Source organism: Alosa alosa, chromosome 9 (assembly GCF_017589495.1).
Source record: "Alosa alosa isolate M-15738 ecotype Scorff River chromosome 9, AALO_Geno_1.1, whole genome shotgun sequence".
Taxonomy (NCBI): Eukaryota; Metazoa; Chordata; class Actinopteri; order Clupeiformes; family Clupeidae; genus Alosa; species Alosa alosa.
In genome coordinates this window covers 9805492-9817776 of record NC_063197.1, presented here as the reverse complement: position 1 = coordinate 9817776, position 12285 = coordinate 9805492, and the positions used below count along the sequence as shown (strand labels likewise).

Sequence of the window (12285 nt, the reverse complement as noted above, 5' to 3'; positions counted from 1 at the left end):
TAGAGGGACATTAGACGGTGTCCTGCCTAATGGGATGGAGCCGACAAAATCTGTCACCCAGAAGGAGCGCAGCAACACAGAGCGGAGGGGCGCGAGGGGGAATAAATGATCTGGAAGCATGGCAGCGCTTCTTCTCTCTCGCTCACTCGCTCTCTCTCTCTCTTTCTCTCTCGTTCACTTTCTTTCTCTTATCTGCACAGAGACAGGCCGCAGCCTCCCCCAGAGAGGAGCGGGACAGGTTTGCATGCATCTCCAGCCGACAGGCAGGACACACAGAGCAGCGGTGGCAGTAGTGGTGGTGGCGGCGGTGGCGGCAGTGGGATCCCGTGGCACACGGCACACGCGCGGTGGGCACCGCCAGCTCTATTTCAGGGGCCCTGCCATCTGCCTGCTGCCCAGAGGTGTCTGCTATGACATAGGGCTGTGTCTGTGTGTGTAAGAGACACAGAGATGTGTGTGTGTGAGTGCATGTGTGTGTAACAGAGAGAACGACAGAGACAGTCGGAGAAATGGTGTGTGTGTGTGTGTGTGTGTGTGTGTGTGTGTGTGTGTAGATGAAGAGAAAAGGAGAATATGAGAGATTGTGAGAGAGAGAGAGAGAGAGAGAGAGAGAGAGAGAGAGAGAGAGAGAAAAGGGAGAGCACTAGGCAGCCAAGATTATTTTTCTCCTTTCTCCAAGCGAGCCTTCTGTATTCTCCATGTGGCAAGATATCATGTATTAGTGACAAGCAGCGCGACAGGCCCCTGTTCCACGGAGCAGAAAAGGAGGGAGGAAAACAAAAGGCTGAATGTCGAGGGTGTTTGTCAACTCGGCGTAGACGCTGCGTCTGGGTCAAAGGGCAGGTAAATACAAGTCAAGCATTGTGGCTCTGTGTGTGGACAAAGACACATGTGTTGAATAGGGGGTGGGAGAGGGCTGCACTTTAACTTGTCTCTTCCTCAAAGCCCGCTGATTGGCACTGGCAGGTGAGACGAAGGGAGACATGCGGTGCGGCGGAGAGGAGGAGAGGAAAGGGAGGATGGGAAGAGACGCGGGCGGAATAAAGGGAGGACTGTGAAGCCCCAAATCAATCCGAGAGCAGCAATTCTAGGAAAGGTCAGGGGTCAAGAGGACTGTGAAAGAAAATCATTCTGAGCCGATTTCTTCAAGGTTCCACAGCGGAACTGAAGGAAGAGAAGAAAGAGCGCTTCAGCACGAGAACTCAACTACAAAAATCATAACCTACATTCATGGAGACAAGCCAAACGGTAAATCTGCAACACCTCATGTTTTTGACTGCGAAAAATACACCTACAGTAAAAGAATACTGCTGAATGCTGATCAAAACTGACATATTTATTTATCCATTTTGTATTTGGGCAATTCCACGCAAAACTGTCACGTCCATAACGTCAACTAAATACCATGGTTTTGTTCGGCAGTTTTGTGCGGAATTGCCCATTTATTTGTATTTTATTCTGAATTCTAGTCTTGCAAAAGCAACAGAATGCACAATAAGCAACGCCGTCTTTGGCCAGCGTAATGATAAAGCAACAGTATCTAACTCTGGCCGAGGTAAACACAAGCCAAAAACAAAGAGCTTTGAAAAGCCCCCTCCTTCAAGTCTCTCTGCTAAGCACCTCCCTCAGCCCACATTCATTATACGCTGTGCCGTGTATGTCAAAGTGACTGACAAGCATGGCAATGCATTTTTTGCAAATGGCTCTCCGTGGTACAAGCAGGTTCGGTGAACACAAAAGAAGGCCAAAAAGAACAGATTTGTTGTCACTGTATCTATGGAAACAGAGTTTTTTTCCCCTCAGCTCTCCGGTTGTTTTTATAATAATAATAATAATAAACGTTCATTTTATATAGCACCTTTCTCAAACCCAAGGTCGCTTTACATAGTAGGAAGGCAGGGAAACACAATAACAAACAAACAAAAAAATACAACAGAGACAAAGGCAGGGAAATACAATAACAAACAAACAAAAACAATACAACAAAGACAAGTTATCTGTAGGAACTATGTGTTGGGTGTGGAGGAGAAGTGATCATTAAACAGAAAGGTCTTGAGATGTGCTATGAGTAACTCCTCTCTCATGTTCTTTGTTCTTATGTCTGCTTCACATTGCTAACGTGGTATTGATCTCTCATTGCAGCACATAGGACACCCAAGTGCCAACATTTGTCTGGCAACGCATCTCTTTAAATTTGTAGAAGTCTGCTTTACTATTGGGGGTTCTCATTGGGGGGTTCTGATTGGGGGTTCTGATTGGGGGTTCTGATTGTGGATTCTAATTGAGGGTTCTGATTGGATGTTCTGATTGGGTTCTGGTTGTCATAACTCTCATTGACTCGTTTCTATCCACACTTACGTTTTGGTCTAAAAAGAACAGTTATATCAGAACTCCCCCTATTACCGTCGGTCCCGTATTTCCGCCATCTTGCGTGTATGTGTCACTTAATATCAATTTCTATACAAACCAAGACGGCGGATTTCTAACGAAACGCAAGCACCCACACCATAGGTGTATCTAAATTAGCTATGTACCAAAAATGATATTTTACCGTGACTCGAAGAGCTGTAAACAGTGTTGTAAGGCTGCGTATACACATCCGCTTGGAGCTCCAGTGGAATTTTAATTACATGACGAGAATTCTCGTCTAACTGCTCATGTGCCGTTGAAACGGGCGTAAATAGGGCGACCCATCAGGCCAGCACTATAACTCCGAGCATGGTAAACAAAATCGGATATTTCAGGCAGTAAATGCTCCCCGCAAAGAACCAAACCAGATTTTGTTCAAATCTACACACCTATGGCTACTGAAAAATGTAAGGTTCATTTAGCAAATGTTATTTTGAAGTGTTAAAAAACATCATTGTTTTAGAATTTCCGAACAAAAGTGGTGATAATTGGGGGTGTTACGATAGCAAGTTTATCTTTGGACAACACATCCTGAGCAAATAGGATCTTCAGCGCTTGGGCAGATTTTATGTGCAATCTTTATCTATCCTAAAATGATTTTTTACTTTATTTTCTACAAATGTAGGTCAGGTTTTCTATATTTGAAAATACTGATTATAAAATAAAGAAATGCTTGACACACTCCCACAAAAAAGGGGGCAATGGTATGCACATCAAACAAACAAAACAAAGACTGGTACTGGGTCCGTGTATCATTCGTTTATTTGATATTCAATTGAGAATCAAAAACGAAAAGAAAAAAAAAATTACTTGTTATTTCATTATTTGTTTATGAATGTGACCATACTGACACAAGGCAAGATCAGAGAGGAAGCCCAACCAGATGAACTTTAAAGCCCCTGGTTCTGAGTCATGTTGGTGAGGGATTGGGATTACCCGCCTGGGAGAGTAATCATCAAATGTTGACACCAAAAGATTTGCACACTTACTGATACATCATTCCAGAACTTGGCCACATCGAAATCGTTGGACCGGAGGAACTCGGAAAACCAGCCCACAGATCTCTTGCTTCCTTTGTCTATGGTCTCATCTCGCTCAAAGTTCTCGTTGTGTTTGTTGACAGAGTAATTTGTCAGGTGCATGAACAGTTGGCTCTGTAAGGGGGAAAAAACAAGGAATGATTAATGGTCTTTTAATAATCCAATTAATGATCTTTAATGGCAGATGATGTCCCTACACCATCAACAAAAAAAAAAAAAAAAAAAAAAAACACTAAGAAAAAAGTAGAAAAAAGTAAAGACCGACATAAACATGGAGAAAAACAAAAAACAACATGGCGTAACCCCCATTAACTCCAAACACAAGACGTTAGAGCAGCATGATGCCATTCATCTCCCTGGCACACCTGATGGCTTGACGACGCACTACGGACTGGGACACGTGTGACGGGTTTATCCGACACACACCCCTGGAGACCCTGGGGGCCCTTAATATTTGATAAGACAGCTGCTTGGCACAGCTGGCTGGGTGCCTGCCTGCCTGGCTATTAGTCTGTCTGTCTGTCTGTCTGTCTGTCTGTCTGTCTGTCACCAGGTTGGACTCGTTGGGCGAGTGGTACTTCTCGGTCCCCATCCGGACCAGGCCGTCGTTGTAGAGGAAGATCCGCAGAGGATCGCAGGAGGTGACCAGGATGTAAATACGCAAGTCAAACTTGTAACCTTCCATCAGAAAGGGCTTCTCGAGGTACTCCTGCACGATGTAGTGCTCTTGACTCGGAAGCTTCTCGCAATTGCGAATCAAGGAAATCCTGAGGATGAACAAATTCGTAAAGCACAGGAAATAACTATGACATGTCCTAAGAGGAAAAACATGATCTTGCTCAGTGTAAAATTCAGCTTATATTCAGCTATGTCTGCTGCTGCCAAGGTGTGACTGTTAAAAAAAAAAAAAAAAAAAAAATCTGAGACTAATAAACATTGAGTGAAAAATGATAACAGGGACCCACTGCCGAATAAACACCAGACCGAAGTGACTCTGAAACAGAGCCATACCAGATCTGACCCAGACCCTCTCTCTAGCTGGGAATTTACACCAGAGCTGTTATTTCCAGTGTTTTTTAGTCGTTTGTCTGGGGTCTGTCTATTGTTTTGTCTATTGTGTAGAATTCCATCAGAATCAGAATCAGTGTATCACATATACAGTGCCAGCATTTTACGCACATATTACGGCCATTAAAACTAGAGCAAAGTGTATTTTTACGCTCCACTTCTATTTCAGAGCATGTGTATGTATGTCTCTTTTCATTTTTAGTCAAGCTGGAGTGTATTTTCTTCCTGTATTTATGACGTCTTGACCAGCAGACAATGGAAGTCTGACAAAGAGAGCGTAAATATTGTGTGGCTTTGATATGGACAGTGCTGAGATTGTTTGTAGGTGTAGCGGTAAATTAGATGACATGATTGATGAGTGCTGATGTCAGGTAATCAAACTCCATTCTGGCAGGCGGGTTAATGTGCCACCAATGGGGGGCTTGTATTTAGGCCTGACACTTTTTAACAAGCTTCAGTTCAGACACAAACAATAACTTCATTTAGTTTTCAGACTGAAAATGAATTACGGAGGGGCTATAACTTAATTTCCTGCATCACACTGTGCGTCTCTCAAATTTAATCTCCGACATCCTCCTCCGACTGGCCAAGCTAAACTCATCATCTTTCACTTTCTTAATGTATCGCAATAATTTAGCTTTTGCTAACTTTTTATTTTGTAATAAATTTGGGCTCCCTGTAACACAGGACCATTGCTGGGACAGCCAGGGGAATATACAGTATATACATATATGAGAACAGGACAAAGACTTCTCTACTGCAATACTTCCATCTATTGGAGCCTAACTGAATTACAGGCCAAATAAGTGCTGTTTTCTTTATTCATAATCAAATCCAACAGGGTGTGCTTAATATCGGTTCTCAGACAAAAGTTTGGCATTGCAACATTCATGGTCTCTCAACAATGTTATGAAAGACTATTCAAATACACAACGGGAAGGGACAAAAACACAGTGAAGAAAAATATGTCTGAAAACTGTGTAATTTGGCCTTGCAATGTAAAATATGGCTTAACCATGCTGTGGTGCAAGTGTTCGCCCAAAGTGCCACAAAGAACAGTAACAACAACAACCAAACGAAAAAAAAATAAAAATTGGTGCAGAACAGAAAGCACTATTTATAGTCTGGCCAGGTCTCCATGGCGCTGGATAAGGTGACTCAATAATCACATGCAGCTCCTTGAGGGAACGGACTACCTGCTACGGCTGCCCTTGCAGTGGATTAATGGAAATGGAGGGGATGAAAATGAGGTCTGCTATGAGAATCGCTTTTGTCTTGTGCCAGAATTTCTCCATTTGGAAGCCCCCCCATCCCATCCCACCCCAACACACACACACACACACACACACACACACACACACAGAGACTGCTTTCCATAGCTTATGTCAGGCCCCCGTCTCTCACACCAGCGGCAATATGTGGCGGTTCGGGCGTGCCAGCACCATGGGGCCAGACGGCTCGTGGGTCTGAGCTGACCTACCCGTGACCCATGGCGCCGTTGGCCGGCTTCACGATGAATGTCTTCTGCTTGCGCTTTCTCCGCAGCTCCTTCACATAGTTCTGGAACTGCGTGTACTCAGCAGGAAAGATCCAGGTCTTGGGTATGAAGCTGTACTCCTGAGGCTGGAATTTAATCATTCTAAGTGAAAAAGGGAACACAGATACAAGGGGAGAGGGAGAGAGAGAGAGAGAGAAAGGTGTTTACGTGATGAGGTTGGACGTAATAAAATGATCCCAGATGGTTTGGTAGTCAAGATGGTCAAGAACAGGTAAGGCAATATCCCCGCTTTAAATTACGTTCTGTTTAATCCTCGATGCATACTTACTTGGCCATGTTTCTTGCCAAGCAGTCTTTCCGGCAGATTTCCCCCATCCCAGGGAAATGGTTGATTCTCTACAATAAAAAAGAAATAACAAAGCCGGCAGGGGCATTACGCTACTCACCTTCACATAAAAAAAAGTGTAACATTAAAGGGGGAAAGCCGAGGCGAGATTACAATGTTCTGACATTTATGCCCAATTATGGACTCAAAACAAAAGGTGATTGCAAGACCTTCCCTGACCCTTATTTAGTTTACCACATCGTTTTAAATTAAAACAAGAAAAAAGACAATCAATCTCAACTCCAGGGGCCAAGGTAATTGGTTCTGCATCAGGGAACCTGCGATTGTAAGTAGTGACAGATGAATGAATTGCATTGAATGCTGTGAGAGAGAAAAAAAGGCACAGTTTCTGTATTCTTTGACCAAATGAGGTAGAACAGTGCAGTTAATTAGGCTCGTATGAACTGTGGCTTGACAGCAAACTTCCTGAACACAGGAAAAAAAGAAGGAAAATTACAAAAATGTGAAAGGAATTCATGATAATGCTCATTTTTATGGTACAAATAAACTAAAGAAATGTAAAGAAAGAAAGAAATGTGATATACATTATTTCAAGATAAAAAGAAACTTAAACAATAAAGAGTATTTAATTCCCTATATTAAAAAAAATTGCTCATCTACTTTATGGGCACAGACCATACCAGTTTGGGGCCAAGCGAACATGCAGCTTTGGCCATGAAATGATTTCATCGATTGGTGCTGCCCCATGTAATTACATCGCCTATGAAGAAGATGGATGGCACACACAGCCCATGTTACTGAGAAGGTCAAGGCTGGCTGTCTCAGGAGAACAAAATGCATCCACATTTATATAGCGGTTTGACTGAAAATACACACACACACACACACACACACACACACACACACACACTATTGTGCCATCCCATTTGTAAGGCCTGCGTGTGCAGAGAGGCATGGTGACTACACTGCTGCTGCCGGAGACGGAGAGGATTTGGACACATTCACCCCCTCTCCTTTTTCTCTATTTCTACACATATTTCTTACCTTCACTGATTGTATTTCTTTTTTCATATTTTCTTCTCTCTCTCACACACACACACACACACTCGCACTTTTAGGGCCTAGATCAAGTACCAGGTGCAAGGTGGCGCAAAGGCTTATTCTTATCTTACACTCAATAAAGTGAGAAATATTTCGCCATGCGCTCCACTTTCATTAAACCTTGCGCCCAGGGTGTGTCAATTAGCAACATAAGGTGAGGTCTGGCGTATTATCAAAAAATCGTTATTTTACACCCACTAAAAATCATGGCTATGAGTTGAAATAATAGGCGAGTGCAAATGCATGTAGGCTATACTCTGCTAGTCACAAACAGGTTTTAGTAAAGCAAGGTTTAGTGGAATCCCTGTTCCATACGGTCTCGCGTGCAAGCAGATTCCTTTAAATCAGTGGTCCCCAAACTACGGCCCGCGGGCCGGATACAGCCCGCCACCTCATTTTGGGTGGCCCCCCAAATCATGTCCGTGGTATATAGCATCTGGCCCGCACGGGAGTACGACATCGTCAAACTATAACCTCGGTAATTTCCCCCGTTCGTTCTCTATGGCGAGTCTTAACAGTACACATGTAATATTCTTTTTGTCCACTGGTGGTTGTTTTGGCGCTGTTTTGCGTTTGCCATCGAAAACGGAATGAAATGTAGGCCTACCTGCAAACATGTAAGAGGCCTATGCTGACTGTATCAGTGCTCAAAGTATTCTAAAAGTTTATCAATTAATTGTTAATAACTAACTAACTTCTATTCAAGTCATATTTCTGTGACTTTCTTGGATAATTATTTCTATTTTTTATTCACTCGTTCAAATGTTCATACAAATTCACAATTCACAAAGTTCTCATCAGGTGAGTGAAAGTTAGAATGGTGGTCATTTCAGATGTTTTTGCCAGCACATAAAACTCTCATAGTTTGAGTTATCTGAATTATTTGTAGGATATTACTTGTTCACAATATGAGCTGTGTATGCAAAGACACAGAGTTCACACATTTTGAATAAAATATACATTTGGGACTCCCTGCTAATACTTTTGGGAATGCTAAAGTCTTTTTATCAGTATTATTTCATTTGAGCCACATTTTACACTGATATGGCATGATGGCAACATAAACACAGCTAACAATGGTATTAAATTGCAGTATATTAAATGTAATGGAATATTCAACTAAGATAGACTGCTGTTGTTCACAGCACTAAGCTATTTATGGTTACTGATATACTCCGAGTCTCTGGCCCTCTCTTAGAACCAGGCATAGTGAGCTGGCCCTCGGAATAAAAAGTTTGGGGACCACTGCTTTAAATGCTCGCTGACTATCAAAATACCGAGGAGCTGTTTGAAGTTGTGCTGCTTGCTGTTAAAGGGAATGACAAATTGGTTTAAAGGATGTTACGCCCAAAACACACCCATGACTGATTAAGAAACATAAGAACAACCCTATTGCGCCCGGCGCCCAGTGTTTGATCACAAAAATCATGCCATTAAATTAGTGAATACTGTATGGACTGGCCACGCCTTTAATGTCTATAAACTTTGCGCCTCTGACCATCCGTTTCTGATTGCCAAGATAGGGCCCCTAGTCTCTCACCATCTGTCTCTCCATTTGCCTCTGAATTTCCTCTCATAATCATTTTCTTTTCTTCTATCTTACTCTTTTGCGCTCTCTCTCTCTGGGCTCAGGGCTCTAAGATATGTCACACGCAGGGACTTGTCTGCCTCTGTCTCTCTTCATGATGGGAGTCTTCCCACCGGCATCTGCTCTGCTCACCTCACATGACATGGTGTTTCACACTCGGATCCCGTCGTTAATCACAGTCGCAGATGTGAAACAAAAAAAACAAAAAAACCTTTAGCCAGAACACCTAGGAAGCTCCTCCCAAGAAGTACACTACCTAGTGAAGTTCCTGCCCCCAACATCAGCGGAGAGTAATGATCATTTAGGTTTTAACTGGTTGAAGAAATGGTTTAGCCCCTTAGTGGTAGTTACGATATGTTCTGGGAAATAAACTAAGCACTTACAAAGAAGAAAAAATGCTTTTGGATTTAAAAGCAAACACTTTATTGTACACTCACGGCTAATTTTGTGTTCAGCGCTATGCCACTCGCTGGTCTGTGATTGTTATTGATGAGTTATGTTACCTGGTAGTTCCTGAGCTCAGCGATTTTCTCGTGTTGAACAGCCGAGTCATTCCAGATGAGGTTAGCTGTTTCGTCCTCATCCCGCGTCTTCAGGAAAGCCAGCTCACTAATTGCGACACGCACTGAAACAAACGAGAACGCACAGAGGCAGTGAGAGATGGCACCCAGTGTCGCGTGTGTGTGTCGGCTCGGAGGCGCCTCGCTTCGCTGGCTACAACCCTTAACGAGACCCACGAAAAGATCTAATGAGATCACCTTACCTGGTTCACTCACCATAATGGGATCTCACCTGGCCAACAGTAAAGGACAGTGTATGGAAGAAAAAAATCTCTTATAATTATCGAGAGATAATTCCAGACTATGTTGAAATGTTCTTGAATGCTTTCAGTTATTTGACGATGAAGTGCAGCATGGAAAAAATTGGTTAAATATCTCACTGATCAAAAAGCTCTGGGCATTTACTAGAGGTGCAAGGGCTTTTAGAATCATTCACAACACTTTTTTCCACCCTAAGATAAATTAATGTCTTATAATCTATTCAATAAATCCCCACGGAATGGAAAACATGAGAGATAGGTGGCCAACACATTTAGACATTAATCCAATAACTATTCATTATTCAAGATCTAATGAAAAATTAATCTGCCCTGACGAAACAGGGTATTAATTATTTCTTGAGTCCTCTAAACCTGAAGATGCTATACCTAATATTGTATAATTACACCTTTGCTCCAGGAATTCATATCAAAAGTGGTGAGCCACACATGTACCAACTCAAACCTCAACTTCTGCTGCCATGGATGAAGGAGACAACAGCTAACAGACAATCAGAGTAATTAGAGTTAGCTGGGTTCCCCCAGTTCTAACGGCCACCATCTCAACTTGAACACCCTCGCTGGTCATTCATCATTCGCACTGACCCCTTCATCCCTGTGTAGGTTCAATTAACCCCACACTGAGACTGGACAGTCCAGCAGATTAAATGCCTGTTGCGTTTGCCCCTGATGGCAGTCAGTCTGTTGCATGCTGCTGTGAATAAACCCAATATGGTAGCTCATAAACAACTCATCACTCATAAACTATTGCTATCCATCTTGTTTTTAGACATCCTGGGCTCACCTCTACAATGTCATTTTAATTGCTACCATAATCAATAACATTGATCATTGATCACCCATAATCATGGATTTGCCCATAATCATGGATTTGCAGCGTAACATAATGTTATATTATATCATATAACATTATGTATCATATATGATATACGTAGGCTGCTATAGTGCTTTAACTGGGTGTGTTTGAATGTAACGGTGGAGTAATAGTATCAAGACTGTGCATGGCGTACTGTCCACAGTACATATCTCATATTTGGTTTCTGCCACATTTCAGTACCTATTTCATATTTGATTCCTGCCACATTACTGTATCTATTTCATATTTGGTTCCTGCCACATTTTAGTACCTATTTCATATTTGATTCCTGCCACATTACTGTACCTATTTGATATTTGGTTCCTGCCACATTACTGTACCTATTTCATATTTGGTTCCTGCCACGTTGGCTGTGATGATTCCTTTCTTCTTCTTGTTGCGGACCTTCCTCTTCCCCGTGTTCTGATAGGCCCGGGCAGATGGCAGATTCACGGGGGATGTTCCTTGATCCTCTGAAGGGAAAACAGCACAGAGAAGAGGCATTGTGATGTCAGAGGAGGAGGACACTGAGTGAAGGGCACCACTCTAGGCACAATTTAAATAAAAAAATAGTTACTGGGCACATGTTCTCAAAAGGATACATATTAAGAACACTGGGAAAAGGCAGGAGAAGCAAGGCTTATTGTCTTCTGTTTGTAAGTGAGATGACCTTGTGTTGTCATTCGTAGGCAGAGACAATGACAAAAGACTGACACTGACTGACTGTGTCTCTGTGTGCATGCATGAGTGAGTGTTGTGTGTATGTGCACATGTACAGTATGTGTATGTTCATGCGTGAATGTGTGCGTGTGTGTGTGTGTGTGTCTATGTGTGTGTCTCATCAACAGCTGTCCCCGCGTGCTCACGTGAGCCGTTCCAGAGCGCTGGGCGCCGGTGAGGTAATGGTGCATCAGATGTGTCGGGTGAAAGGGGCAGTACACACATACACACACACACACACACACACACACACACACACACACACACACACACTCTCACCTCCATTGTCGGGGAGCGAGGGCATCTCACAATTCGACGGGTCAGAGGGCGGGTCGGGCTGTCCTGCCAATCCTACGACTTCGTCTCCCTGGTCCGGGTGGTTAGCGCTATGGCTGCAGCAGGCGGGCAGAATCATCGGGTGCTGGCCACCGCCTCGGGCTCATGGAGGGGGGGAGAATGGAGGAGAGGTTCCTTTGGAGCTAGTGAGGCCACCGAGCAGCAGTGTGCCCAGCGAGAGCATCCAGGTCTCTGTCAGACGTCTGCTGAGAGAATGCAACTCATTTAGATCATTCACAGTGGTTACTTACTTCCAAAGACAGTTATGATGAGTTGGACAGACTCAGACAAATCAGAAAGTTATCAATATCCCAAGTGGATTCTCACAAATCAAATGTCTCTAAAAGATGTACTACCATATAAAACTGGACTGATTATGTTTTTCGACATATAATCTGACACAACAGTGCAATAGATTGTTCTCAGTTTTAAGGTCACTGATGCAATAGCATTTTGAACATCTGCAACATCAAAATAAAAGAAAA

General features: G+C 43.1%; 1 protein-coding gene across 2 annotated transcripts in view; it reads right to left on the bottom strand.

The window, feature by feature from the left end:
- ttll7 (tubulin tyrosine ligase-like family, member 7) overlaps positions 1–12285 on the bottom strand; it is a 62031-nt gene that overhangs the window by 41518 nt on the left and 8228 nt on the right. For both annotated transcript variants that reach the window (XM_048253040.1, XM_048253041.1), the window contains exons 2-8: positions 11744–12003; positions 11086–11217; positions 9554–9675; positions 6344–6411; positions 5998–6156; positions 4000–4216; positions 3399–3563 (exon numbers count right to left, since the gene is read on the bottom strand). In XM_048253040.1, the coding sequence (XP_048108997.1) occupies positions 3399–3563; positions 4000–4216; positions 5998–6156; positions 6344–6411; positions 9554–9675; positions 11086–11217; positions 11744–11879 (999 nt within the window). In that variant the 5' untranslated portion in view covers positions 11880–12003. The remainder of the gene's footprint in view (positions 1–3398; positions 3564–3999; positions 4217–5997; positions 6157–6343; positions 6412–9553; positions 9676–11085; positions 11218–11743; positions 12004–12285) is intronic.